The 26,702-nt window shown below is 44.8% G+C and overlaps 1 protein-coding gene across 9 annotated transcripts in view; it reads left to right on the forward strand.

The window, feature by feature from the left end:
- The window catches only part of TJP1 (tight junction protein 1), a 296,617-nt gene that overhangs the window by 180,142 nt on the left and 89,773 nt on the right, over positions 1 to 26,702 (forward strand). For all 9 annotated transcript variants that reach the window (XM_075897723.2, XM_075897725.2, XM_089781876.1 and 6 more), the window contains one exon: positions 9,929 to 9,985. In XM_075897723.2, coding sequence (XP_075753838.1) covers positions 9,929 to 9,985 — 57 coding nt within the window. The remainder of the gene's footprint in view (positions 1 to 9,928; positions 9,986 to 26,702) is intronic.

The following is a 26,702-nucleotide window of genomic DNA, read 5'->3' on the forward strand; positions in this document are numbered from 1 at the left end:
AGGTGGGAGCTAGTCTGTAAGGGAAGCCAGTTTAAAAAACCGCTCCCCTTGCTGCCTGGCTGCCTGTCACTTTAAACTGCTCCTAATACGCTTCAAATGCAGAGCCTTAGTGGGGGTAGGTTCTGGACCTAGTGCGAGCCAGGACTGAGCAGGGATGCTAGCCACCCTGCTAAAAAAAATATATTGGTGGGCAGGGGGATGCATGTAGTCTATAGCATTAACAGATGAACTTTTGCTTATCAATTCATTGGATAATAGAGTACACTATTATATCCCTAAATCAAGTTAGAACATGTTACTTGATGTATTTTAGGTAGGAGTGAGTGATGTAAATAGGCTCATCCCACTGAAAATTGACCAAAAGGCCCAGAGATTCAAATCTCCATTGGTGGTTGGAAGTATTTTTTTTTTCCAGAATAAGAATGGTCTTTAAGCATCTCTTCCCTTGTCGGTGAAATATGTCAGATGGAATGGGTCACCTAAATGTCCTGAGACAACCTGCTTCAGTGAAGAAGCCTTCTTGCCATTCACCCCCTGTTGTTACCTGCCACCCCACATTGAAACCCATATGTGGTATCATCAAACAAATACAAGCCACACTCAGTGGGGAGCCCATCCTAAAAGAATCCTTTCCTGTATTCTAATCCCCACAGCATCCGCAAATGCTTATTGGATAGCTGACTAATCACTCTTTCTCCCCCTCCCCATCACAGCGATTCCCAACCTTTTCCAAATGGGGACCCATTTTGACAATTTAGGAAGGCTTGGTGACCCAAGGCAATTCAAAAATGGGGAGAGGAGGGCAGAGCCACCTGTGGAGACACTTGGTGACCCTTTTGAAATGTAGTGGCAACCCATATTTGGGTCCCAACCCATAGGTTGGGAAACCCTGCTCTGTCAGAAAGAGGCAGCGGGGGGGGGAAGATGGGGGTACTTCAAAGTGGCAGCATCGTGTGGAGCCTGGGGCCACGGGAGCTGGCGTCAGGCTCCTTCTGGTGTTATAAAGCATCAGCCCTGAATGGAGCCCGGGGTTAGATACGGAGTCCTCAGTTGACCCTGGGCTCCACATGGCACTTTTGCTTTTAAAGTATAGCAACAGTCCTAGGGCTGTTTCTACACTTCAAAAGCAGAGATGCCCTGTCAACTAGTGGAATAGTGGATGCAAAATGCATCGACTATTCGATTAGTCAATTTCCTGCAATTTAACATCCCTAGTTGCAACAAGTGGGACCGGTGGGTCAGTCCTGCTCCCTCCCTCCCATCAGTTGCTCTTACTAAGTCTATTTTATAGCAAAATGAGATGTAGTCATTCTAATAATATTTACCTATTACGTAAAATACCGACAATGCCCTTATTTGGGGTACATCCTGCTACTCGGGATGTTGCAAAACTATGTTCGTGGCTAACAGTGTTATGGCTGCATCTGTAAGTGCAAGGTTGATTGTATTGGGCTCTTGACATGGTCTCACCTACCATCCTTAATCTGCATTATTTTGCAAAACATTCCTGTCTCTCTTCGCTTCCCATCCCAAGTCTTGCCTGCGTGCTTATGCGCACCAGACTTGAGACAGGCCTGGGTTTTGCGTTTCAGAGATCTGCACTGTCGTCAAGGCAGACATCACCATTTACTGTCAAGGCAGGGCCGATCAGGCTTCCCTACAGTGGAGCCAGCACTTGTGGAGAGCCAGCACAAAAGCTGCTCCTCTGCAAGGCAGCAGTGCAGAGGTGGGCAGGTGGATCTGGTGCTTGTGGTGAGCTGGCTTTTAAGCTGGATCCCCAAGGGCACCCAATCTCACCGCTTCCTCCCCCTGCTGCTAGAGGCAGCATGGGGGGAGGGATGCATGTAGTCAACAGGATTGACCGATAAGCCCAAGCTTATTGGTTAATCGTGTGGTCGTCTTACACGTTCACATCCCTAAAGCTTAGTAGCATTGTACAGTTTATTTTAGTACCTGTGGTATTTCATTCTTGATAGTGTGCAATCTGGAGCAACAGTCAAGTGAATTGCAGCTACTGCTTAGGATAAGGGTATCATTGACAAAGAGTTTTGTCAATTTCAGCGGTTAAAGTGCTTATCCAGTGTCATTTATAGAAAGATGGGCCATGATGAGGTCATTCCTCGTCACCTTGAAAAAGCTTCTTTCTTTAATTTTGCTCAGAGATGGACACCATTGCTGCCAGGTAACTCGGGACTAGTCAGCTGTCAGTTATGCTAGCCCTGAGCTCAGGTTTTTTTCCTCGCTGCTGGGGAGGCTCATATCTTATCCCCTCACAGCAGCCCTTTAATCTGGCAGTGGGAATAGTCATTTTACGTCTCTTTACTCCAGCCCCTCCTGTCTTATGGGTGTTGAGTCTCAACCCAGTGAGTAAGAAGTAACTGAGGATACACTGAGAGGAATCACTGCCATTAGTAGATGGAAAAGGATTATAGGTAGAACTGTCCTGTGGCCCAGCGAGCCACTCAGGCACCCTGCCTATCTACTGTGGCCCCAGCCATGCCACTCTCAGAAGTGGCACACCTAGCTTTTCTTGGCAAGCATCTCTGTGTGCCAATTAAGGGCGGGGGGGGAGGGCATTGGGTCTCTGCACTGCCTCCACTCCCAGCACCATCCTCACAGCTTGCATTGGCTGGAAACTGGCCAATGAGAGCTGCGGGGAGTGGTGCTTGCAGGCATAGTCAGCATGTGGAGACCTTCTGCCCCCTTCTCCCTGAAGCTGCATGCAGAAACATGTTTGCTGGAAGCAGCCAGCTTCTTTGATGTGGTGGGGCATGATCGTCCAGTTGTGCTGCAGGCCAGAGCCTGAACCTGGCACCTCCTCCCGCATCCCAACCCTTACCCCAGGTCACAACCCGTCTGCACCCAAACTCCCTCCCAGACCTCACACCTCCTTTTTTTATTCTTGCTACTGATTAGAATCCCCTCCTGCACCCAAACTCTGTCCCAGAATCCATACCCGCTCCATTAATATAATGGAAATGTGCAACCTGTTACCACTTAGCAAAATGTTTGGAATGGCTTCCCTGCAAACATTTTTGCCCACTCCTGCATAACTGTCCTTTTCACTAGCCTTTAACTCCGACAACAGAGCAGTGTTCCTTCTAATTTTTCTATCCAGGTGCAGAATTTTATGTGCCCCAAAGCATGTGCAGATGTGCATGCACCACCAATAGAAATACAATCCCAGCCGTTAGAGGCTGTGGGCACTCTGTTCATCTGGTGGTTGGCATTGGAATCTTTCTTCTGAGTGGCCACCCAAGCGCTCAACTTACAGGGAACACTGCTACCCTATTTCTCTCAGGCAGGGGTGGGCAAAAGGGCCTCTGAAGGTGGGATCTGGTCTTCCAAGTGGGTTGATCTGGCCTGTGGAGGCCCTGCCACTTAGCCCACCCCCAGACCAATTAAGGGCCAATTCTGGGCTGCTCCATAAGTGGCGGGGCCTCAAGCGGAAGGGGCGGGACCATGACACTTCCCAGCTTCCCCACCCACAGTCCATGATTGGTCGGGGGGCGGGAGGGAAGCACATGAAGTTTCTTCTGCCCAGCCAGGAATCACAGCGCTTAGAAGCACCATGTACTCCTGGCAGGGTGGGAGGAGACTTTGTGTGTTTCCCCTACCCTCAAGCCCTGATTGGCTTGGGTGCAGAACGGGGAGTGCACAAAGTCTCCTCCCACCATCAGAGGCATTGGTGCCTAGGGGGAACCTCTGAGGGGGGTGGGGAGGAGGGAGGGAGGCAGGCAAAAACTTCACGCGCTCCCCTAGACCAATAGTGGTCTGTGGGTGGGGAAGCGGGGAAGTATTGTGGCCCTGCCCCTTCTTTTTGAGGCCCTGCCACTTCTGGAGCGGCTCAGGACCACTTCAGAAATTTTTGAAGTGGCCCCAGCCAAAAAATTATTGCCCACCCCTGCTCTAAGGCCATGTCTAACCTTTACAGTACAGGTTGAACTTGTCTAGTCTGCTACTCTCTGGTCCAGCATCGTCTGTGATCTGGCATGATTTTAGTTGGTTGGATAGGCACTTATCATGAGTGTGGCCAAGTTTCCTGTCATCCCATAAAATTTGTTTACAGCCACCAGTCCTGGCTCTGAGTGTTGTTTTAGCTCTAATTTACCCCCAAATGTCTAAGAGCCTAGTAAGCAGTTGGTACGTGTTGGTAATGCTGCTGGACAATATTGGTTTCTCGTGGTTTGGCAAATTTGGCCGGTCTGGGCGCCTGGCAGGCAGGGAATGCTCTTACTGGGACACCAGAGGAACCCCCGCCTGTGGGGTACCCTGACCTGCTGCAGGCAGGATCTGATCCGTTGTCCTGGACAGTACAGCCACTACTTGTGGTGGGGCAGTCGTCTTGAGTTGCGGTGGCCCCAACCTCCCTGTTCACTCCCCTTTAAACATACTGGTTAACTGACTAACCAGTTATCCAATTCAAATGGTTTTTACATCCCTATTGTCCATTAGTGCTAGCAATACAATGGTTTGAGAAACAAAACAGTGTCTTTTACATCCCTGTTGTCCATTAGTGCTAGAAATACAATTGCTTGCGAAACAACACACACAATCACCTATAAAATGTCAGAGTTAAAGGACAACTTCCAGAAAAGATCTTCTGAAGTTATGTAAATGGTAGAACTTCAGGAAGACATTTGAGGGAGAAGGGAGAAGCGTACATATGCACTAATGATGGTGCAGACTCCCAGTATAGTCTTGCTGGAGCTACTTTCTTGGTTGAAGGCTTCTCATGTGTCAGAGAATGTATGTAGTGGGCACTCAATTGAATGCTTCCTGAAGTCTGTCTAAGAGCACCAAGAAATCATAATCATTTGGAAGATGACGGGAGAGGGTGAGCATCTTAGGCAAGTAACCCAGATACCTTGTCCAACATGTACTTAATAATTGTGAGCGAATGCTTCATTTAAGAGAATTCCTTGTTTAAAAAAACCTGTTCTCAGATTCAAGTAATGGGTCAGCAGATTATAAAAATTGTCAAATCAACATAGCAGAAGCCTACAACTTCCAGTATCAGAATTTCTAGGATAGTGGGTGTGCACATTATCCTATTTGGAACAGCAAAACTGGGCGCTGGAATTAATGTCTCACAATCCATGGACACATCAGAAATTGTCGTGTCTGTGTGTCTCTGGCTTGAATGGAACCCATTTGCCACATAATGTGGTAATGTTGGAGATATCTAGCAGCCTGGGTTGGCAGAACTATTATGAAGAAAAGATGATGGATAGATGATGGGATCAGTTGTAAGGCTGCACAAAACAATGTATAGTTAAGGTTGGGGTTATAGTTGTGTCTAAACTTATTCTTGATTTCTTAAAGCTGCTTTTGTTCAGCCCATCTTAATGCTCAATAAGGAAGTGTTAATGAAATTGCATGTAGTTTCTAGATGAGTTTTTAATGGAACAAAATATAGTGGGTGACTTTAGAAGCAGGTATGAACAGAAGGATAGCAGAAATTAAAGTAATACTTAATTTTGCATTTACCTATATGGTCCAGGAGAATACTATGTTGTTATCACACAATGAAGTAATCTAATTTTGTAGCACCTTAACTGACCTATAGTTACTTACCAACAAACATTACAGTTTGCTTGTAGTACAAGCAGGCCGTTGACTTGTGAGGCCCAAATAAATAATATATAGAGTATTCCAGTGGAGACTTGTTTTTAACTTTTAGGAAGATGATGAATAAAAATTAGGCAACTCAGTGACTGATTAAATGGTCTCATTTATTTTTCTGAACCTCTATTTTTCTTCTAAAATGAATGTTTTGTTCAGTGATGGATTCTGCGAGATGAACAAATTTACAGTTAATAAGGTACTTCTTAGAAGTGTTTTTTTTTTTTTTAATTTAAGAACTAGGGCCCTGATCCTCCATTCATATCAGCTGAGATGCAATTGAGTCTGTTTAGAACTTGGAATTTTAAATGGTGCTTTAATGCCCCTTTATTTTGGCTACTAAAGGATATTGAACACAGAATTAAGTCTATTCTGGTTTTGTTGATAAACAAAATCTGTGCATTGAGGTTCCATGTTTTGAGGCTAGACTCGGTTGGATGTTTGGCTCAAGGAAAGTGTAATGCTGTGCTGCAGCTTTATCACTCAAATTACTGTATTCTGGACTCAATCTTCAAATTGTTTTCGTGCCACGGTCCCTGGATTTGTTTTTTAGACTTATGTTTTATACCTGTACATGAAAATCTCCTGGGAAATAAGCAAGACAAAGGTGGCTGCAGAATCAGTAACTTTATAGCTAAGAAGATTGGGTTTCACAGAGTACTTAGTAAGTAGGACAAAACAAGCGATGGGAGGACAGGCACTTGGATTAGAAATTAAGCAGTGTGCCCATAGATTAAATGGGCATAAGAAAAAATATTTAACGCATATTGCAGGAACTTGATATCATTACCACTGTAAGGCAGTGGAGTAAGATTCTTTGAATGCTTACAGAAAAATTCAGGGCTCAGTCATTTTATATTGTATCCAGATGAGGTTGCTGAGTTATAATAAAACAAACTGCATATGAGTTCAGAGAATTTAGTCTTTGGCTTTTGTTGATGATAGTGTTTCACTCGCTGCAAATATACTCTCCATAAGATGTTTGGGCTCAGCTAGGTTCCCCCAGCCATAGGCTGGAACAATCTTCAGTTTTGTGGATTTTTTTGGTTTGGCTTTGGTTTTTTGTGGGGGAGTTTTTTGTGGTGGCTTTTTTTTTAAATAATGGTTCCTATCTGAATTCTGCTGAGGGTTGTATCCACATCTCCAGAGCTGGAGAATTTGAAAGTAGCAGGATCCTCTGGCCCACATGGCTTCCCCCAAGGATAAAGGGGCAGAACAAACTTCACCCTCTGTTCGTTCTTCTTTGGTGTGGTCTGATTTGGAGCTGCTTCTTTTGCATCTGAGGCCCTTAAACAACGTGTTTTTAGAGTTGTACATAATTCTTTTTCTTTTTTTAGTAATAGTTTTAGAAATTAAGAGACTTTGGGATTGTTTCCTCCAGACCCTGCACCCAAGTCTTCAGCCCCAGGTAACAACCCTCTTATTCACCTACGCTCCCTTCTGCACTCAGCCATTAATATCATGAGAGTGCAGCCCTTGACCACTTACCAAATTCTTGCTGTGGCCGTCCTTCAGAAATTACTACCCACCCCTACTATAGTTAATGTGCATGTTGCACCATTTCCAGATGTATCCAGAGCAGCCATATGGCGTTAGGTAGATACCTTGGTTGCACGTTGTCTCTTTGTGCAAGACTCTGCAATGGAGGATTTATTCAGCATGACTGTCCTCCATTTCACTGTTCTATATTCTTCTTAGCATCCTCCTCTGAATTTGGTTAATCACCTGCAGTGGAATACATTAGGGACCATCACTTGAGGAGGTTATTTACTAGGGATGTTAGATAATATGCAATTGAATAGTCACGTAACCTCCTCAAATTTTAATGGTTACATGACTATTTGATAGTCCATGGAGACCCCAATCAAGAATTTGTTGCAGAAAACAGGTGACTTAATAGATCTGGTCAGTGGGCAGCACCATTGAAGGAATCTCAGCTGCTAGAAGAACCTCATGCACTGGCTTCTTGTTTGGGCCCTTCAGCTATTATTTAATCTGTTGTCATAATATCAGAATTCTTCATAAACATCTATTGAGTTTTGAAACTTCCTTGTGAGGTAAGGAGTTATTATTGTTACTTTGTCTAACAGGTACAGAGTAGGGATGTTATGTAGCATGTAATTGAATAGTCTTGTAACAACATCAAATTATAGCCATTACATGACTATTCGATAGCCTCTGTGGGTGTGGCCAAGAGCTAGTGTTTTCTCTGCCCCACTCCCAGAGAGCTCCCCGGCCACACTGCGCTGCTGCCACTGTATCCGAGGTAGTAGTGTGGGATGACAGCAGCCCCTGCTGCCTGGGGGTCCAAGCTGTTGCAGCAAACCAGCTTATAGTGCTTGGGCTTAATTTCAGTGTTGGGTTGGTTGATTTTGCCACTCAGTAAGATATCATTGCATTCTGATTGAATTATCTTATTCTTGAGCATACTTTTGTGTTGCAGTTCATTATTGTATCTTTACAAAAGTGTGTATATGATTTATCACTACACAGTTGAATTATCTGATGTTTGTAACATTGCAGATTGTACCCTGATGTGAAGCCTAATTTTGTATTACCATAAGGAATTACATACACCACTGAACAGTAGGAATCGGGGTGCCATTGTTCAGAAAGAATTTAAATGTATATGTTTAAAAAACCAGAAAACTACTTGATGGCTATAAAAAGTTATGTAACATCTTGAGTTGTGTATTCTACTTAGTACATTGAATTTCCACTTTATTCGGGACTTCTTAACTTTCCCTTGGTGTTGATTTCAATATTACAGCCCACAAAGCAGCATTCAACCAGAAACTTGACTTTCTAAGAGAAAGTGATAGACCACAATATAAATTAATGGGTTATTTTTCAACAAAATTGGATTAAGAAAGCTTAGTTTATTAGCACAAACAATTCTTTCAAAGCTACTGAAGAGTATTTGGGCTAACAAACATTTTTTTGCCAAGATTAAAGCTGGATGAGTAAGACTATCCAGAAATGAAAATAACATGAAATGTTTGCTGTAGAGTATTATTTGTTCAGCAAACAGATGGATTCTCTTTTTTATTGTCAAGGTGTCTTCCTTTTAGTATCTAAACAATCTCACTAATGCTATATTCGTGATGGTTTTCAGTGATTTTGTTTGAAAGTGATTTGTATGGTGTCTGCCTAGTTAAGACAAAGTATTCAATAAAAACGAGTTTAAGTTGTTTTGAGTGTGTTCACATTTTGATTCATTTTTATTAAGTAACTGTCTGTTTGGTTATGAAATGTACTAGACTGGACACTCTTTTTTAAAAATTAAGGAAATCCAGCAGCATGATAGGTGGAGGTTCAGTGCTGCTCTCATATATTGCCTACTGACTTATTCCTGCTCTTTCGCCAAAGAGCCCCTTGTTCCTAATGGCTCTATTTTTTTTTTTCCTTCCCTGAATACCTGCTTCTTGTAGCACACGGTGTAGTCTTGAAAGTCTTTATTTTCAAGGCAAAAATTCAGGGTTTGTAGCAATATGAAACATTTACTCTAGCCATCTCTCTCCAGCTGTGGAGCTGGGGAAAGTCACTTCTTTTTCTCTGGCTCACACATCTTTACCTGTCCCAAATTCCACCCTCCTGCCTCTTCTGATCCCACTGTCTCTCCACCTACCCCTTATTTCCTCCGGGACCACCACCACCTCCCATTCATGTTTTCTCCAGGGTCCAGGTACCTAATTAGTGCAACCAGGCTTAAGTAGCTCCACTCATTAGGTGGGTGATCCTTCATTCCCAGGGGTCTTGGCTGGTGGTAAGGAGGAGAGTGGGAACTGTTGGCTGGGTGGGGAGCATTCTCCTCCCCATGTCCAGCAAACTTCCTGGTTCGTGACTGTCCAGAGGGTGCCAGACGAGGGATGATCAATCTGTATGTAGTGTTTAAAATTGGATGCAATTTCCTTCTGTATTTTTGACTTGGTTTTGAAAAGGGAAACTTCTACGCTAAAAGGGAAAGTGCAGTTAACATAAGACAAATTGCAGTTCCTAGATGCATCATAGTACTAACTTAGTACTTTGTATGGACACTGAAAATTGTCCTGCAACTAATATGAGGTGAATATAATAGGGAGCCCTTTTCCAGACTCTTTAATTAAAAACACAGGAAGTTCCATTGATCTGTTTCCTGACTTCTAAATGAAAAAAAACAAACTATGTTCTCTCAATTTTAGTACTCTTAGTGAGTAAGTGTGAATATGAATTTGTTGAGTTCCAATGGAGGTGTTGTGGAGCTCTTAGATTTTACTGTCAGTATACAAAATTTCTTACCTTATTTTTTTTTTTTTTAAATCAGAGTACAACAATGGAAGAAACAGCTATATGGGAACAACACACAGTGACTCTTCACAGGGTAAGTTGTTATAACAATTAATTCTGTGTGGATAATTCAGGATACTGGTAGCTTTTGAAAACAATAGAAGAGAGCCAGATGTCAGGAAGCAGAAGAAAAGGAAACTGGATTTGTCACATTCCTTTGTTTAAAATTAGATTTGTTAATTTTCTTCTTAAACAGTAGTTAGTGGTAGAACTTGAGAAGGTGACAATTTCTTTCCTGGTCACTTTTTAAGCCTGTCTAACTTTATTAGTTAACTTTTATGTGCATATCTCCACTCAAGTGAAAATGGTGCTGAAGTGTTTTTCATGCCTTGCAAAGCTAAGTGTTTTAGCTGTTTAACTTAACCATAAAAATGTGTTGTAAACATTTTTTTTTTAAACTCTTACAGGATAGTATATTTAAGTCTAATCAAAATAAAATTCTCGTATTTTGTTTGAGAATAGCTTCAAGATACTTGTACTTCTGAGACAAATACTTGGATTACTTTACACACTTTCTAGCCAATTCTGGTTAGTATTTGAGACCCAGGTCACCTGTTTGTGGTGACCTGTGATAGACTAGATCACTTTTATAAATTGTGTCACCGTCTGGAGTGGCTTCCAAATGAGAGTAAGTATATAAGGGCAGAGACTGTCAGAAAATGGGGCAAACCAACCAAATGTCTGTGAGCTAATGATATTAGAGGTGATAATTGGGGAAGCTGTCTTTGTAACGGGTAAGATAATTAATGTCTTTGTTTAGACCTAGGCGTAAAGTGTTGAATTTAAGCATGAATGACATGTTAGAGGATTCTTTTTCAAGTCTGGTATTAAAAGGTCTTTGTGGTCCAACCTGGTGATGTTCTATATTTTTCACTACACCAGTGACCAATGTGAATCCCTGGATCATTGTACCAATCTTGCCATGGAGTGAGTCCTACACAGTTCCTTTAGGCTTTCCGGTCTGTCGTGCCACCCAGACAGTTATTATTAAAGGTTACTTTAGACAAAAATCATACATTTGATGCGCTCCCTTAAGAGTCCAGAGATCTGGGTTCTTTCCTTGAATCCATACTTAGAGCTTCTTTGGAAAACAAGTTGAGAGTCTCTATCTACATGGGCTTTTCCTTCGATGATGATGGAGGGGAAGGAAAGCATTTTGAGTTCTTGACCTCCAGTCATCACACAACGCCATCAGGATTTATCACTGAATTTGGTCTGCTGGTTGGATCATTAGTTTCCTTGTCTTGGATTTGGGTACTAGTGTGGGGGGGAGGAGTGCAAAATGACCCCGATCCATGCCTCCCATCACACACATTGACTGCTTGCTTTGAAATTAGCACGTCTCATTACATTCCACAGGGCTTCTTCCTCTATCATTGGGGTTATTTAGTTACAGGCTTATAAATAACGTAAATATTTGCTACTACGTAGTAATGGAGTACAGATAAGTGAAAACAATGTAATAACATCCCACTAGTTTTCATTACATTTAATCACCAAATACATTCCTGATGCATTTATTAGTCACATTGTGCATTAATATTGATCAAGTGAATTGGCCTGGGGCTCTGCTGTGAGCTGACACCTGGTTTGCCAGCATCACCTAAATATTCAGAGGCTCTACGCTATGTAGGTGGATCTAGGGGGAAAAGTGCAAAAAGTGTGGGTTGTAGCAAAGTTATTTGCTGAAAGGTGGTTCAAGATTTTATGTGAATATCTATACACCTATGTTAATGAGAAATTAACATGTAGTTAACAAATTCACAAATACTTCTAAAACAATCTAATTCCATGTAATTTTCCATGTAATTGGTTTGACTTCAGTATCAGTCTTAATGCTCATTTTGATTATCATTCACAGTGAAATGCTGTGAAATTAAAAACAATTTGCTAATGCAGTATTTTATGTAATACCAGATTTGAGAGTGTGAATCTTTCAAGGAAAAAAATACTCTTTAATAAGCCATTTTCTAGCAGTAATATGATCAAATGCAGGTGTGGGCCCAGGGCCCTGGTTGGAAGGAGCAGGGCCAGGACACTGTGCTTTCCCCACTCACAGACCCTGATTGGTCTGGGGGTGGGGGAGTGCACACTCATTGTTGTGTCTCTCTCCCTCACCCCCCCCCCGCCTCCGCCCTGGGGGAACCTCCACCTGTTCTGAAAAGCTGGTGGTTCCTTCCAGGTGCCCATGCCCCTGGTGGTGGGAAGAGACTTCGTGTGCTCCCCTTTAGGACCTAGGTCAATCAGGGCTTTGGGGAGGAGGAGCATGAGAAGTCTCTTGCTCCCTGCCCTCTGGCACCTGGTGCTTAGTCAGCCCTGCTGGTTGACTAAGCGCTGCACACTCCCTTGTCCCTAGGCCCTGATTGGCCTGTTGGCGGGCCGGATCTGGCCGATGGCGGCCCTTTTGCCCACTCTGATCTAATGGATTCCTGCCATCCTGTACTAATAAAGGGTTTATAATGTGCTGTGTCCTCCACATGTTGGTCTTGCCTCTGGAGAAAGTGTACATATAATCCTAATATGCATACTTCAGACACTTGCTTCAGTTCGCTTTGCAGCTGGCAACTAATTCTCTTCCAAAGCAGCATCATGTGGTCAAGAATAGACTTGAGAATAGACAAGAATAAACTTAAATTAAGCCATTCTCCCTAGCCGCAGCACTAGTAAAATGGCTTCGGCGTAATTATGTAGTTAATGGTGAGTTTCCATTAGCAAGTAGTGGCCCACAGAAAGGTTTACATTGAGCTAGGTGGTCCACAGGCCAAAAAGTTTGAGAACCACTGAAATAGAGGACCCCTGGCCTCTCCCCTGAGAGGCTGCCCCAGGCTCCCTGTTGTTCCACAAGAGCCCACAGAGATTGGCTCTGTTACGATGGTGGTGAAATCAGTGGGTGATGGACGGACTCTTTGAGTCTTCCTTATCCAAGCAGTTGAGATTTAAACAGGGTGTTAAGGTGCCATGTAAAAATACTTGGCACGTCCACAGAGAGGCAGGATGTATCATCTTTCTCTAGAGAGGGTTGTCATGACTTGTGTGTCTGGGTAAACAAGCCCTTTGTGAGCTCTGTGAAGAAGTAAGTTGTTGTGCCTTCCTGTTGCAAGGGATTTGTTCTTCTGTCTTTGGGTTGTATGTTGCCTAGACCCAGATGGAGTTACCTGTGACAGCACATTTCTGAGTTATCTGACACAAAATGAAACTCTTCCAGTGAGAGGAAGCACTGCTGTCAGAAGTTAATTCAGTCTCCCCGGTTTTATTGCCTTTATTAGACAGTATGGCTTTTACAGATTGGTCCCTTATTTTTGAAGGGTGACTAAATGTTAACTGGAACTTCTTGGGTATGTTAACAAATTATGTTGACACGAATCCTAGCTTAAAATTTAAATTGGATCAGGCCATTTGTAAGCAGGTTGGGAAGTGGTCTCACGCTGCAATTATTATTAGGTATTATTTACCTAATATAGGCATTGCCATCATGTTATTGACATATACATTTCTCAGTAGCTTTACATTTAAAATAGCCCAGCCCCGTTGAGCTCCATGGGAAATGCACCTGTCAAGCAGTGGTGATGAGGATTAGTGACATGGTCTTCTCCACCCTGTAATTGTCATGTTATTTCAGTATCGTCATTCTGGGTTGTGGAAACTAAGGATGCTTGATAGTTTTGCAGTAACGTCAGAAAATGCAATTGTAGTCCATCTCATTAGGGATATAAATTCCCATTAATAAGTTAAATGGTTAATGTTAGGTCACTGGGGCTGTCGCTGGCTCCCAGCACCCTTTGGAGCAGCCCCTGTCCGCAGCAGGCTAGACTCTCTACGAAGAGAGGCTGCTTTGGACACTGAGGCAATCCCTGCCTGTGGGGCCCTCAGGTCAATCACAGACAGGGACTGCTCTGGATGAGAGCAGCCCCTTTCTGCAGTGGGTCATCTGCGGGGCTGGAGCAGCCCCCTGCCTGCAGCAGCAGAGAAGTTGGTCCAGCCCCTTCAGATTACCAGTTAATTGGAACTGGCCAGCGTCATCTGTTAAGAGGACAAAGGAGCCTGTCCCATATAATTGTGGGTTAGTTCTGGATGACCCCCAGGCCCTGAGTCAAATGAAGCTGCATCTACATTGCGAAGTAATAGGTCTCAGATCCTGGCTCTCATCTTGAATTGAGGTTGGAACCCTAGCGCTGCAGTGTCATGGGACCCTAGGTTTGGGGCCTGGGTTAATGCAATTGCAGTATAGTTACATGGGAGAGGGTCCTATGGGGCCCAAACCTATCCCTATTGGTAGAAGATGGTGGGAGGAGTTTTTGGGGTGGGGCGGTGGCAGGGGTGGGGGGAGTCACATAATACCCTTCTGGTCATGACCATCTTGACCCAGGAAGTACTACTTCAGGGATGGGGCCTAAGGGTCAGGGAGTAGGGCTAATGGGGTCTGTGGATGAGGCTCCTGTGTCTCCACATTTTTGGTTCACAAAATATGGTCACTGTGTACATGGGGGACAAACAGGAAGTGAGTGGGGAGTGGGGGGAAGGAAAGGAAACTGGATTCATGCTTGCTGAAAACTAACCCCAATAAACATCCAATTGTTTGCATCTTCAGACTTCTGTTGTTGTTATCCATTCTTGTGAGAAGGATCAGGGAAGTGGGAGGCTGAAAGAATAAGCTCTCTAACAGAGCCCAGGTATGTTGAATGGTGCTGAAGTGTGCTATGTGGGGCATGTAGGGACTAGAGCTGTGGTTCTCAACTGGTGGTCCATGGTGACTTTTTCAGTGGTCCACAGGAACATTGTCCAACGTCACATGACGTGAGCAGGCACTACCGTTAGGCTGTTTTACTCCGTATTCACAAGCATGTGGTACGTCACCTAGGACGCATCCGTGTTGTGTTGCCAGTAACTTCCGTCTGAGGCTGTGAGCGTCAGTGTAGCTGCTGCCATCGTGCTGAGCAGTTGCTGAGTCATTCGTTCTGTGCTACATGTGCTGGAGGTGGTCCACAAAATTTTTTTGATTAGCTTGGTGGTCCATGGACTGAAACGAGTTGAGAACCACTAGACTAGAGGATCTATTTTAAATACTGCGTAAATTGGCTGGGAGAGTCTCTGTTATGGAACTTTTGCTATAGACTGTTTTGCAATACATTTTTGTAATAAACTGCACCCAAAGAAGAGCTGTAAGGAGGAGAGAACCACTGATGTCAAACTCGTGGGGATTCAGAGGTAGGGAAACTGCAGGTGCAGTTGTTCGGAAGCATGTAGTTGGATGTTGTTCCAGGAAGAGGTAGTCCTATGATATAGATAGGCCTATATATGTACATCTTAATCACTAGTTCAAACCTTGCTCAAGCTAGTAGTGACTGAAAGTTCATGACCATCTGATGTTGAGTGGTCCAACTTGAATAATATGCAGGACTCTCTTTGGACATCATATCACAGAATGAAAAATGGAATAGAGCACAAAAAATGAATTGACCTTTCAGGTCTTGAGATGAACATTCTGAGAGAAATCCAAAGTACATTAGCACAGCAGTGTGGTTAATTTACATTGCCGCTTTCATTGCTGTGGATATGTAAGACTTTCATAGAATCTAATATATAAAGGAGAATGTTTGTGCCCTAATAACTTGGACACTATAAGACCTACCCCAACCAAACTTTCCATAGGATAACCTTTCCTTCAGGAGAAGGTTTTAATGTACTGTGGGAGGGAAGAGATGAGAGACGGACACTTCTCCCCAGGGCTGCACGGAGCTTGGCAGTGCGGGGAGAAGCGGCTTCCTCACCATTGCTGGAAGCATATGGAGGCCCCTCTTCAATACTGCGATTGGCTCAGGGCCCAGCGGGCGGGTTGCTGCCAGGTCTCGCTCTAGGCGGAGGGGGTGGGGCTGGTGTTGCCGCTCAGCTGCCACTTTGAAAACAAGTTCAGAAGGAGGTGCATCAGGGACCTGCAAGTGAGCGGGGCGGGGAGGGAATGAATGGCGGGAGGCTGGACTGTTGGGAGTGAGGGGGGGGAGGGCAGGATGGGGGGGGGCTGTATTGTTGGGGGCCGGACTGTTGGGAGTGAGTGGGGGAGGGCAGGATTGTAGGGGGAAGAAGGAAGTGGGGCCGGACAATTCTGCAGGAAGTGAGTGAGAAATGAAGCCCATGGCGCTGGGAGGGGGGAGGAGGGGAGGGAAGAGTGTCTCCTTTGAGGGGTACTGGTCCAAGGGGCAGCATTGGATGATGCTGGGTAGGTGAGAAATTAATCTAAGGCAGCGGGGGCGAAATCTCAAATCTGGGCACTGGTCCTGGTTTTGATACTGGATGATCCTGAGCGGGAGAAGGGGTGACTGATGCAGTCCATGGGAGGGGCAGCTGGTCAAGGGGGTGGTGCTGAAGGAAGGACTATAGAGGTGCCAGCAGGCTCAGGAAGTTGACTCAGTATCATCAAAAGAGATGGGAGAAGAGATTGAGGTGTCACCTTGAAATCTTTCTGATTCAGTAGGGCCAGCCCCATTGATTGAGGCATCCCTACACTCAGCTCTTGGATGAGAATTTGCAGACCCAGCATGCCTATCCCCTATTTCCCTACCAAAAAACCATTAGCTTCTACAGGGATAATTAGCAAAAATATCATCTGATAGGAAGCAAAACGTTGCACCATTGAAGAGGGGCCTCCATATGCTTCCAGGAATGATGGAGAAACAAGCCATGGTGATTTGGGGGCTCTCCCTTCCACTGTGCTTTTAATGGCTCCAAGACTCATGACATGGGAAGAAAACAGAGACATAGTTTCTATTAGTTATAGAAATGTAGCCGTGTTAGTCTGATGTAGCTGAAACAAAAAACAGGACTATGTAGCACTTTAAAGACTAACAAGATGGTTTATTAGATGATGAGCTTTCGTGGGCCAGACTCACTTCCTCAGATCAAACAGTGGAAGAAAATTGTCACACCATATATACCAAAGGATACAATCAAAAAAATGAACATATATGAAAAGGACAAATCAAATTTCAGAACAGAAGAGGGATGGGGAGGGGGGAGGTAAATGTCTGTGAGCTAATGATATTAGAGGTGATAACTGGGGAAGCTATCTTTGTAATGGGTAAGGTAATTAGAGTCTTTGTTCAAACCTAAGCGTAAAGTGTCGAATTTGAGCATGAATGACAGTTCAGAGGATTCTCTTTCAAGAGTATTCTTGAAAGGCTTTTGAAGCAGGATGCAGATAATTAAGTCGTTGAGACAATGTCCTTTCTGGTTGAAATGTCAAGAAACTGTTTTTTCTTTGTGATCCTGTCTAATATCTGTTTTGTGGGCATTGATCTTTGGCGAACAATAATCCTAGGCAATTTATTTCAGTGTTTAACCACCCTGACAGGAACTTTTTCCTAATGTCCAACCTAAACCTCCCTTGCTTCAGTTGAAGCCCATTGCTTCTTGTTCTATCTTCAGAGGCCAGGAAGAACAAGTTTTCTCCCTCCTCCATGTGATACCTGACAACCGCTATCATGTCCCCCTCTCAATCTTCTCATTTCCAAACTAAACAAGCCCAATTCTTTCAATCTTCCTTCATAGGTCATGTTCGCTAGACTTTTGATCATTCTTGTTGCTCTTCTCTGGACCTTCTCCAATTTCTCCATCTTTCTTGAAATGTAGCACCCAGAACTGCACACAATACTCCAACTGAGGCCTAATCAGAGCAGAGTAGAGCGGAAGAATGACTTCTCATGTCTTGCTCACAACACACCTGTTAATTCATCCTAGAATCATGTTGGCTTTTTTTTGCAATAGCATCACACTGTTGACTGATATTTAGCTTGTGGTCCTCTATAACCCCTAGATCCCTTTCTGCCGTACTCCTTCCTAGACAATCGCTTCCCATTCTGTATGTGTGAAACTGATTGTTCCTTCTTAAGTGGAGCACTTCACATTTGTTCCATGTTCTCAGTCTTTAAGCTTTGATTATGTTGTTCTTTCAAAAAATTAAAATATTCCAGGAAGTTGAACATGATAAGTTCTTGGAATTTGGGTTCAAACATTGGTAAGGTTATGAATGAATTAGATCCACATTTAAACAAACCCATAGTGAGCTTCCTTCAGTTTTGTTGAAAGCAAAATAGGGGCACTGTCAATAGCTACGAACAGTAAAGGAAATACTGAGTAACATACAGGAAGGCACTCATGTAGGGCAGGATGCTGCTGTTATGTGCCTCTGAATTTAGACTTCACTGTAAACTACAGTGCAGGAATGAAGTACAGGTGCTGCCTGTTGTAAATGTTGTATTTAGGAAGGAGCTGCTGCCTTTTGGAAATGGTTATATTGTGGAATTTTGCACAGTAGTGTTTTGTTTCAACAAGATTTTAATTTATAGAGGAAGGGCAATATTTTCTATCTCATACAAATATACAGATTTAACCTCTTCAGTCCAGCACACTCTGGTCTGGCATGGATTTAGTTAGCTGGATGTCCACTTTTCATGGGTGTGGCTAAATTTTCTGCGATCCTGTAAAGTTTGTTTATAGCCACCAATCCTGGCTCTTTGTGTTATATGCAGTTATTTAGCTCTAATTTATCCCCTAATGTCTTCTAAGACCTCAGTAAACAGTGCAGGTGTTGGTAATGATGCTAGACAATAGTGACTTTCTGTGGTTCTACAAATGCTGTGGTTCAGCATCTGTCAGGTCCCCGGATTACTGGACTACAGAGATTCAACCTGAAATTGATAATCTTCATGCTTGATGTCTAAGTTCCATTTTAGTATGTTCCTGTTTTTTACACAATGTTAAAGACTGTTGGACCCTTCCCATTTTCCAGAATGACATGCTCCAATACCCGAAGTTCTGTCCTGTGTGCTTACTGTTCAACCCGCTAAAAGTTTTACTTGCATCCACATGTTGAATACTTGGTGGTCTTGTACTCCTGCTGTAAACCCCACGGTTTAAATCTGGAAGCACACATTTAAATCTGGAAGCTAGTACTAAAAACCAAACACAACCCCCTCCAGTTGTTAATGTAGATCTTTTGGTTTTGTTGAAAAATATTAAACTGGTCACTATTTGGAATGGAGATGTGGAGGAAGAGGTAGCTTTTAGAAAGGGTGGTTGTTTGTGGCTGTGGTTGTTCACATTAAAACTTCAACATCAGCAGCTCACAAGCTATCAAATAGATGAGGGGGCTACAACACAATCTTACAATATGGGGATATCCAAGGCCAATTTCTGATGTCAGCCATCAATCTTCAAATGAATCAATCACTTAAGGGAAAAATACCACCCCAGGAGTTTTGAGGATATGGCTGCATGACCTCCTTAGTAGCTCCATGAGTCCAGACTTCATAGAGCTGCTGCAGATTCCATCCATACTCTCAGATGTTGGCTTCAAGATGTAAAATTCCCTTCGTAGTAGTAAGGAATTAAAGGAGCCCCTGTGGAATTGGCTCATCCTGCAGCAGCTGAGAGCGTTCAGCTAGTAATGAATTACTCACATGCAGCACAGAGGGAGATACTGCAGAGGTGGGTCAAACTGAAGACACCCACTTTCCATACTAGATTGGCTGCTTATTGTATTTCTCCAAAAATATTTTGATTTTGTCCATATGCTTTATTGTGAAATGAAGCCAAGTAAGGCAGTGGAACTGACTGATTTTCACAGTGTGATTTTTAGCGTTATTTATTTTCTTAATTCCATGTGGAACTTTGATAGTGGAATTTGGTTTGGATACTTAGTAGTGACAATGTCTTATTGATCTTATTGAGCAGAAGGTGTGGCAGGGGAGATAGAAGGCCCCTGATGGCTGGTGGGGGCAGGAGTGAGGGACTGCTGGGGGAGGGGAGACATAAGTCTCCATTGGATGGGACCCCCCCTGCCATGGCCCCTCCTCAATCCCCCCTTCCTCCTCCTCCCAAAAAAAGACCCAGGCAACACTGGGTAGATCTTCAAGTTACAAAATAAGCATGAGAGAAACTTCACACACATTTTATAGAATGTACCTTATGTACACTTATTCATTTGTAGTTTAGATTTAATGTTGATGATCTTAATAATGTGTATTGTAAACATAAGTATTTAGTAATAAGATCCATTCAAGCATCAACTCTAATATGCAACATTTTTAGAGGCCTGTGGAAAGCACCTGTACTTTCAGATGTAAAGTGTGTGATTCGGTGAATGTTCAGATTTTTTCCAGTGACCGAATTTCATTCATAGTGCTTTAAGGCTCACATTTGTGCCCTGTTTGTAATTGACATTATTGCAGGAGAATTGCAGTGATAAAGTCAGTGCTGTAAAAGTAGCCGTCTGCATTCATGAAACATTTTTTTTTTACGTACAGTAGTACGTTTTATCAGGAGGTGACGAGGTCTTTTGAATTTTCAGACTGCAAATATGGAATTCCTATCCTATCTCCTTTGTGTTACTTTGAAATCTTACCTGCTCTGTTTTCCTACCTTTTTTTTTTCCTTTTTTCTTTTACTTTTTAATAGGAGGTATACGTGATTGGTTGCAGTGGTTTAGTATACAGGACCCAAGTGGATTGGGACCCAAGTGGATCTCTCTGGAGCGGTATTGACTTAACTATGATTCCCCACAGACATATGAGTTTTACAAAGATTCAGTTGTAGGATCAGGGTCTTGATTTGTACAACAATTAAATTATGTGCCATGTAACTGGTCTCTTATTATTTAATCATGACTGCACAGCCAGTGTTTCAAGTGTAATTCATGTCTAAGAAATGACAATTGTGGGGTTCTGCATTAGTCCCTCTGACTTCCACATGAAATTTGCTCAGTTTACAAATGTTTTTATTTCTGGCTGCCACCACTGCAAACTCAGCTGGGTTATTTCTGGCACAGGCATCGGCAACGGTAAATGTTCTCTAATGGGATTTGTTTAATGATTTAGTTGCTGACATGCAAAATAGGGTAAAATTCCTCTTACTCTCTCTGAGCTGTTCAGGCTGTGACAGTGTGTGGTTACAGAAGACACTGCGGGGCGCCCCCGCCCCTCAGAGTGCCTCCCTGAAGGCTGACAAAGCTACTGCTACTCGCCTTACTGCTTTCTGGGACTTCCTGCTGCTTGGTCCTGCTGGGCCTAACTCCCTGGTCTCCCCCAGCCAAGGCACCAGGCTGAGATCACTGCCCCCCAGAGAAGCAGTGCAGACACTGAATCTCTTCAGGTTCAAGGAAAAGGTACTGACCATTTCTGGGATAGCACTACCCAAATGGGATCAGAACCCCAAATGAATTCTATAGGTGAGCCCCCTTCAACAATGAAAGGAGGAATGTACACACCAATTGCTCCCCCAGGTAGTAATTATTTATACTGGGCTTGATAGAAAACACAAGTGATTGTATTAAGTACAAGCAGTAGGATTTAAGTGGTAATAAGTGAGAATAGGCAGAGCAAAGTAGATTATAAATTCAGAATTACAGAAAAAGGTTAGCTAATGGCTGTTCCTCACCCTAGGGTCTTTGGTTCCTTCCCTCTGGTGTGCCAGCCAAAGACAAAAGCCTGCTAGTTTCCTATTGTTTTTTAAAGATTCCCACTTTTCATGGGAAGTTACCTGGCCAGTTGTAATGGACTTTCCCAGACCAACCACTGCTAAGATTTAGAGGACAAAAACAATCTCCTTTGTAAACTGTAAATCTCCTGTTTATAGTTGGCCATGTAAACATTGAAGGTAACACTCTTGATGGCTTTCATTTGCACATTAAAACCGTAAATCATTCCATACACAATATCTCTAACTTTACACACAAGAATGATACATACACTGAAATAAGATACACAGTCCAGCTGATTAAGACATTAAGATCGATAGGTTACATGAAGCAATTTGTCTAAAGCATCTCTGAATCATGCACATTTGTGTCCATAAGTTCCTTTCATAAAGGGACTGACTGTCACATAGGATTTGTTTTTTTTTTCATGATTTACCGAGTAGTAAGTCAGGCAGCAGAGTGAATTTAAGGAAGAAGATACCATTTTTACACAATTGCTTTTCAGAGCAGAACTATGCTTTAAAAAGTCAGAATGTTTTAGTAGTAAACACTAAATGGGAATACTAATTCAACACCACTGTCTGCTGCTGAGGAATTGTGGAAACCCTTCCCCGTATCAGGCAGAGGAGGGAATTGAACCTTGATCTCCCACATCCTGCATGAGTGCCCTAAAAAATGGGCTGAAAGTTGTAAAGTAGGCGGGCACCATAGGCTGTTCTTTGAATCTCGTCCTTCATTTCCTTTATTTGCATGTGAAAATGTGCTTTTATTTGACCAGAAGTGAATTTTTGTCAACTTTCCAATTTGATGAATTTTTGATGAACATTTTGTTTTACCCAAACTAATTTTTAAGGTCACCTTCCTCCTCCCCCCCCCGAACTGTCTGGAAACTGAAAACAAATTAGATATTCTCCCAACTCTGATAAACATCCACTTTTTTCTGATTATTCTGTATCAATTCAAAAATTGTATAATAGGCTTTTGATTGTCTTGCCACTCTTATGCAGTGAGGAATATATAGTGTCTGCATGTGGAGCTCAAATATAAATCAAATAGTTCAAAGCAATTTTTAAAAAGATTTTGTTATATAGCCTACAAGATGAACATGTTCTGTTTTCCATATATTGCTATAGATTTGTACTGATCTTGTCTGAGAGAGAACAAATGCTATTTTTAATCCAATCTAATTGACAAGAATGCTTGAAGTTTGGGGTGAAGTTCCACTGCTGCAGTCATTACAATACTCGTTGAGCAGGGGTTGACAATTTTTGATGGGGGGGACCACTCGAAGATTTTGGAAAGCGGTCTATGGCCGCTGCACTCTTCCAAGATATTAATGGAGGAGATGCTGGGTCTGGGATGGATGTTGGGTGCAGAAGGGAGCTTGGGATAAAGGATTAAGATGCTGGAGGGAGTATGAGATCTGTGAGGGATTCTGGGTGAAGGAGGCAATTGTGACTTGGGACTGGAGTGCAGGGGTTTGGGATGTGACCTAGGGCAGGAGAGGGGTAAGACCTGGGATGGGGGATTGGGGTGCAGGTTCTGGAAGGGGGGGGGTATTGGTTCAGGAGTGGGGGAGCAGAGGGTTTGGGTTATGTGAGGTGGGGGGAAGAGGGTTGGGGAAGGGAGGGTCTCAAGTGCCAGAGGCAGACTCTGGCTGGGAGACTTACATGGGTGACTCCCAGCGAGCAGCCTGGCTCTTTTCTGAGGCATGGTCCCTGCCTGTCCCTGCCCTCACACAGGCTGCGGGCATCATGTGTTTGTGTGAATAACTAGGCACCTGAGGAGAAGGGGTAGGGGGTGTGCTTTGTGTGTTGCCTGTTCAAACAGGCAGCTCCCGTTGGCCAGAAACTGGCCAATGGGATTTTGCTGGGAGTGAGGGCAGCTTGATAGCCTACACCTTAGAGGGACTCTGTCTGCTCCACCTCCTCACGGTACTGAGAGTGGCTGGCTGGGGGGCCATGTGTTTTTTCTGAGTGCTGTGAGGTGGGGGGGTGGGGAGAAAGAGGCTTCACATGGTGCCCCTCCCCCGGGCTCTCAGGGCTCAGAGAAGAACATAGCCCCTGTAGGGAAGGCTATGCCTTGGGGACATGCTGGTTTGCTGGCTGGGAGCTGCCTAGGTAAGTAACCCCAGCCTTCTGTCCCTCCAGCATCTCTACCCATGTAACTCAAACTCTCTTCACCCCCGCTCCTGCACCCATATCCCCCTCAGACCCTGCACTCCAGTCCATTGCTCTGTCACAGCCCTGCCCAGACTTGCGCATGCACACACCTCCTCCAGGTCAGAATCCTCTCCTAGACCTTATAGTCTCCCCTGCTCCTCAAACTCTTGCCCCAGTTCACAAACCCCTTCACCCACACTTCCTCCTGCCCACCCCTATTGTACATAATCCTATTATATATAGTTGTCTTAGTTGCCCGTATCGTTGTTTTAGTATTAGGTATAGTTTTCAGTAGACCCAGACAGTATATGCCCCAATCACCAGGCTTCAGATCCTGTGAAGCATGCAAACATTCCATCCTGGATCTGCGAGATCTCAATAGATAACTAAGAAAGCTCAAATACCGCATGCTCTTCCTACTCCCTATTATTCCTTCCCTGGATCCTAGAAACGTATGCTGCCCTCGACCTGAAGGATGTATAGTTCCATGTGGTGATCTTTTCAGGTCGAAGATGCTTCCAATGTTTTACAGTGGGTCCTGCCTACTACCAGCGTGTGGTCCTCCTGACCACCCTGGTGATGGCACCCAGGGTGGTTACCAAGTGCATTGTGGTGGTAGCTGCCTATGTCAGGCACTGGTGTATCCAGATATACACATACCTCAATGACTGGTTGGTCAAAGGCAGCACAAGTCTAGTAGGATGTCAGGATCTTGCAAGCCATGTGCTGCTCCTTAGGACTCCTGATCAACAATGAAAAGTCCACATTAGCTCTTGTTCAGAGTGGTTTTCAGCTCTAGTTAGGGGTGTTCCTGCCATTGGACAGATTTCAAACCCTGTCAGATCTTATAATGGAAATTCCCATTCCCATTCCCTGCATCTTCTGGGTCATGTGGCATCATGCTGGTATGTGGTCCGCCAGGCCAGGCTCCGCATGCGACCATAGCAGCAATGGCTAGCATTGGTTTATTCCTAGTCCAGAGAACACCTGGATAAGATCATCGCCATTCCCCCCAGGTGTACTTGCCTCACTGGAAAAGTCCTGGAGGGAGTTCCGTTTTTCAAGCCCCTCCTTCTATAGAGCTGGTATTGGATGCCTTGGATTTCAGCTGAGGTATGCACGTTAGGGATTTCAGAACCCAGGGGTGGTGGCTTCCAGAGGAAGTGATGTCGCACACAATGTGGTCTGACTAGAATGCAATGTCTTCTGGCCTCACTTGTTGAGCAAAATGCTAAGGGCTCTCACGGTGAACATGGCTTTGATGTTTTACATCTGTGGCCACCAACCCATCGATCGCGAGGCCTCGACCAGTTGATTGCGAGGCGTTCGGGCAACGTCATCCTCCATTTCCCCCCCACCCCCGAGAAGCCCCACTACTTACCTCTAGTGTAGTGCCAGCTTCCCGTGGGGTGGACGGAAGTCCTCTCTGAAGTCCGCGTCACTTCCAGGGGTTCCGGAAGTATGCAGGCTGCTCCCCCTCCCACAGCTCTATTGCGTGCTGGGGGAGGGTGCGTTGGCCCTAGAGGAGGAGTGCGGAGGCTTCCCTGCGCCGCCGGCGCCGAAGGGGTGAGTTGGGTGCAGGGGTTTCCCTGCACCGCGGGAGCGGGGGTCGCCCCGGGGTTTGGCCACGCTGCGGGAGGGAAGTGAGTTGGCCGTGCCGTGCCGTGGGAGGGGGGTTTGACCCCAGGGCAGGCGCCCGCGGGGGTTGTCCATGCTGCAGGAGGGGGTTGGCTGTGCTGCGCTGTGGGAGGGGGGTTTGGCCCCGGGGCAGGTGCCCGTGGGGGTTGGCTGCGCTGTGGGAGGGAGGGGCGGGGCCGCACCCCACTGCCAAAGGGGGGTTTGGCCCCGCTGCGGGAGGGGTGGGGGTTGCCCCTGGTGCAGGCTCCCGCAGGAGTTTGGCCCCACTGTGGAATGGGAGGGGGTTGCCCCCGAGGCAGGCTCCTGTGGGGGTTTGGCCCCGCCGCAGGAGGCGGGGGTTAGCCCCGGGGCAGGTGTGCTCAGGGTTTCCCTGCACCGCGGGGGGCCCGGAGGAGGCATGTGCTGGCTTCCCGCCGGGGGGAGGGAGGGAGAGAGAATCCTGGGAGGAGGCAGATGCAGGTGACTCTGCTGCCACCCAGCTCCCAGACTCGGCTCCCAGACTCTACTCCCCTGTCACCAGCTACAGAACTCAGTCCCCATTCCCCAAACTCTGTCCCCAGCTACAGAACTCTGTCCCCATTCTTGTCCCCACTGGCACCCTGTCGCGGCTCCCAGACTCCACTCCCCTGCCCCCAGCCACAGAAGTCTGTCCCCACAAAATGTATAATTATAAATGCTTCATTTTAGATTTAAATAGCATGAATAAACAACAGACCATTTATTTCATAACTATAAACACGTGATTTTAATTTTGTATCTCACATAATAAACTGTTTCTCAGAGTGTGTAAGTAAGGGCTGGGGATAGCAAGTGATGGACAGAAGGAGAATAGAAAGGGGCGGGGCTTCAAGGAAGGGGCGGGGTGGTAGATCTTCCCCTGTTCTGAGATTTAAAAAGTGATCTTCGGTGTGTAAAGGTTGGAGACCATTGTTTTACATCAATAGACAACAGGAGCATGTTTGTTAGCCTTCTTCCATGAGACACTGTCTGTGGGACTCCAACATAGATCACAGTATCCGCCTGGAAGCATGCCACTTCTCTGGCATTAGGAGTATGCTAGTGGATTATTTCAGCAGGGATTTCTCTCACCACAAGTGATTGCTACACCCAGAGGTGGTCTACATGATCTTCCAGAGGTTGGGGACTCCCTAAATCGACACATTCACCACCAGATGAAACAGTAAATGCTATCAGTTTTGCTCCTGGTGAGGCTGGAGCAAAGGTTCCCTCTCAAAAGCCTTTCTCCTGTCATGGTCAGGGGATCTGATGTACAGGTTCCACCCATTTTTCTGATCAGCAGACTCCTGATAAAAAATCAAGAGGAAAAAGCACAGGTGATCTCTCCAGTATAACCTCACCAACATTGGTTCAGTATGCTCAAGAGCTGGTTTGGCTCCTCTTTGGCCCGTTTCCAGAGGACCGGACTTGCTGTCACAGGAGGACAGTTGCCTTCTGCACCCCGATCTTGAGTCTCTCCACTTCTT

The sequence above is a fragment of the Pelodiscus sinensis genome, chromosome 14 (genome assembly GCF_052426305.1).
Source record: "Pelodiscus sinensis isolate ZL-2025 chromosome 14, ASM5242630v1, whole genome shotgun sequence".
Taxonomy (NCBI): Eukaryota; Metazoa; Chordata; order Testudines; family Trionychidae; genus Pelodiscus; species Pelodiscus sinensis.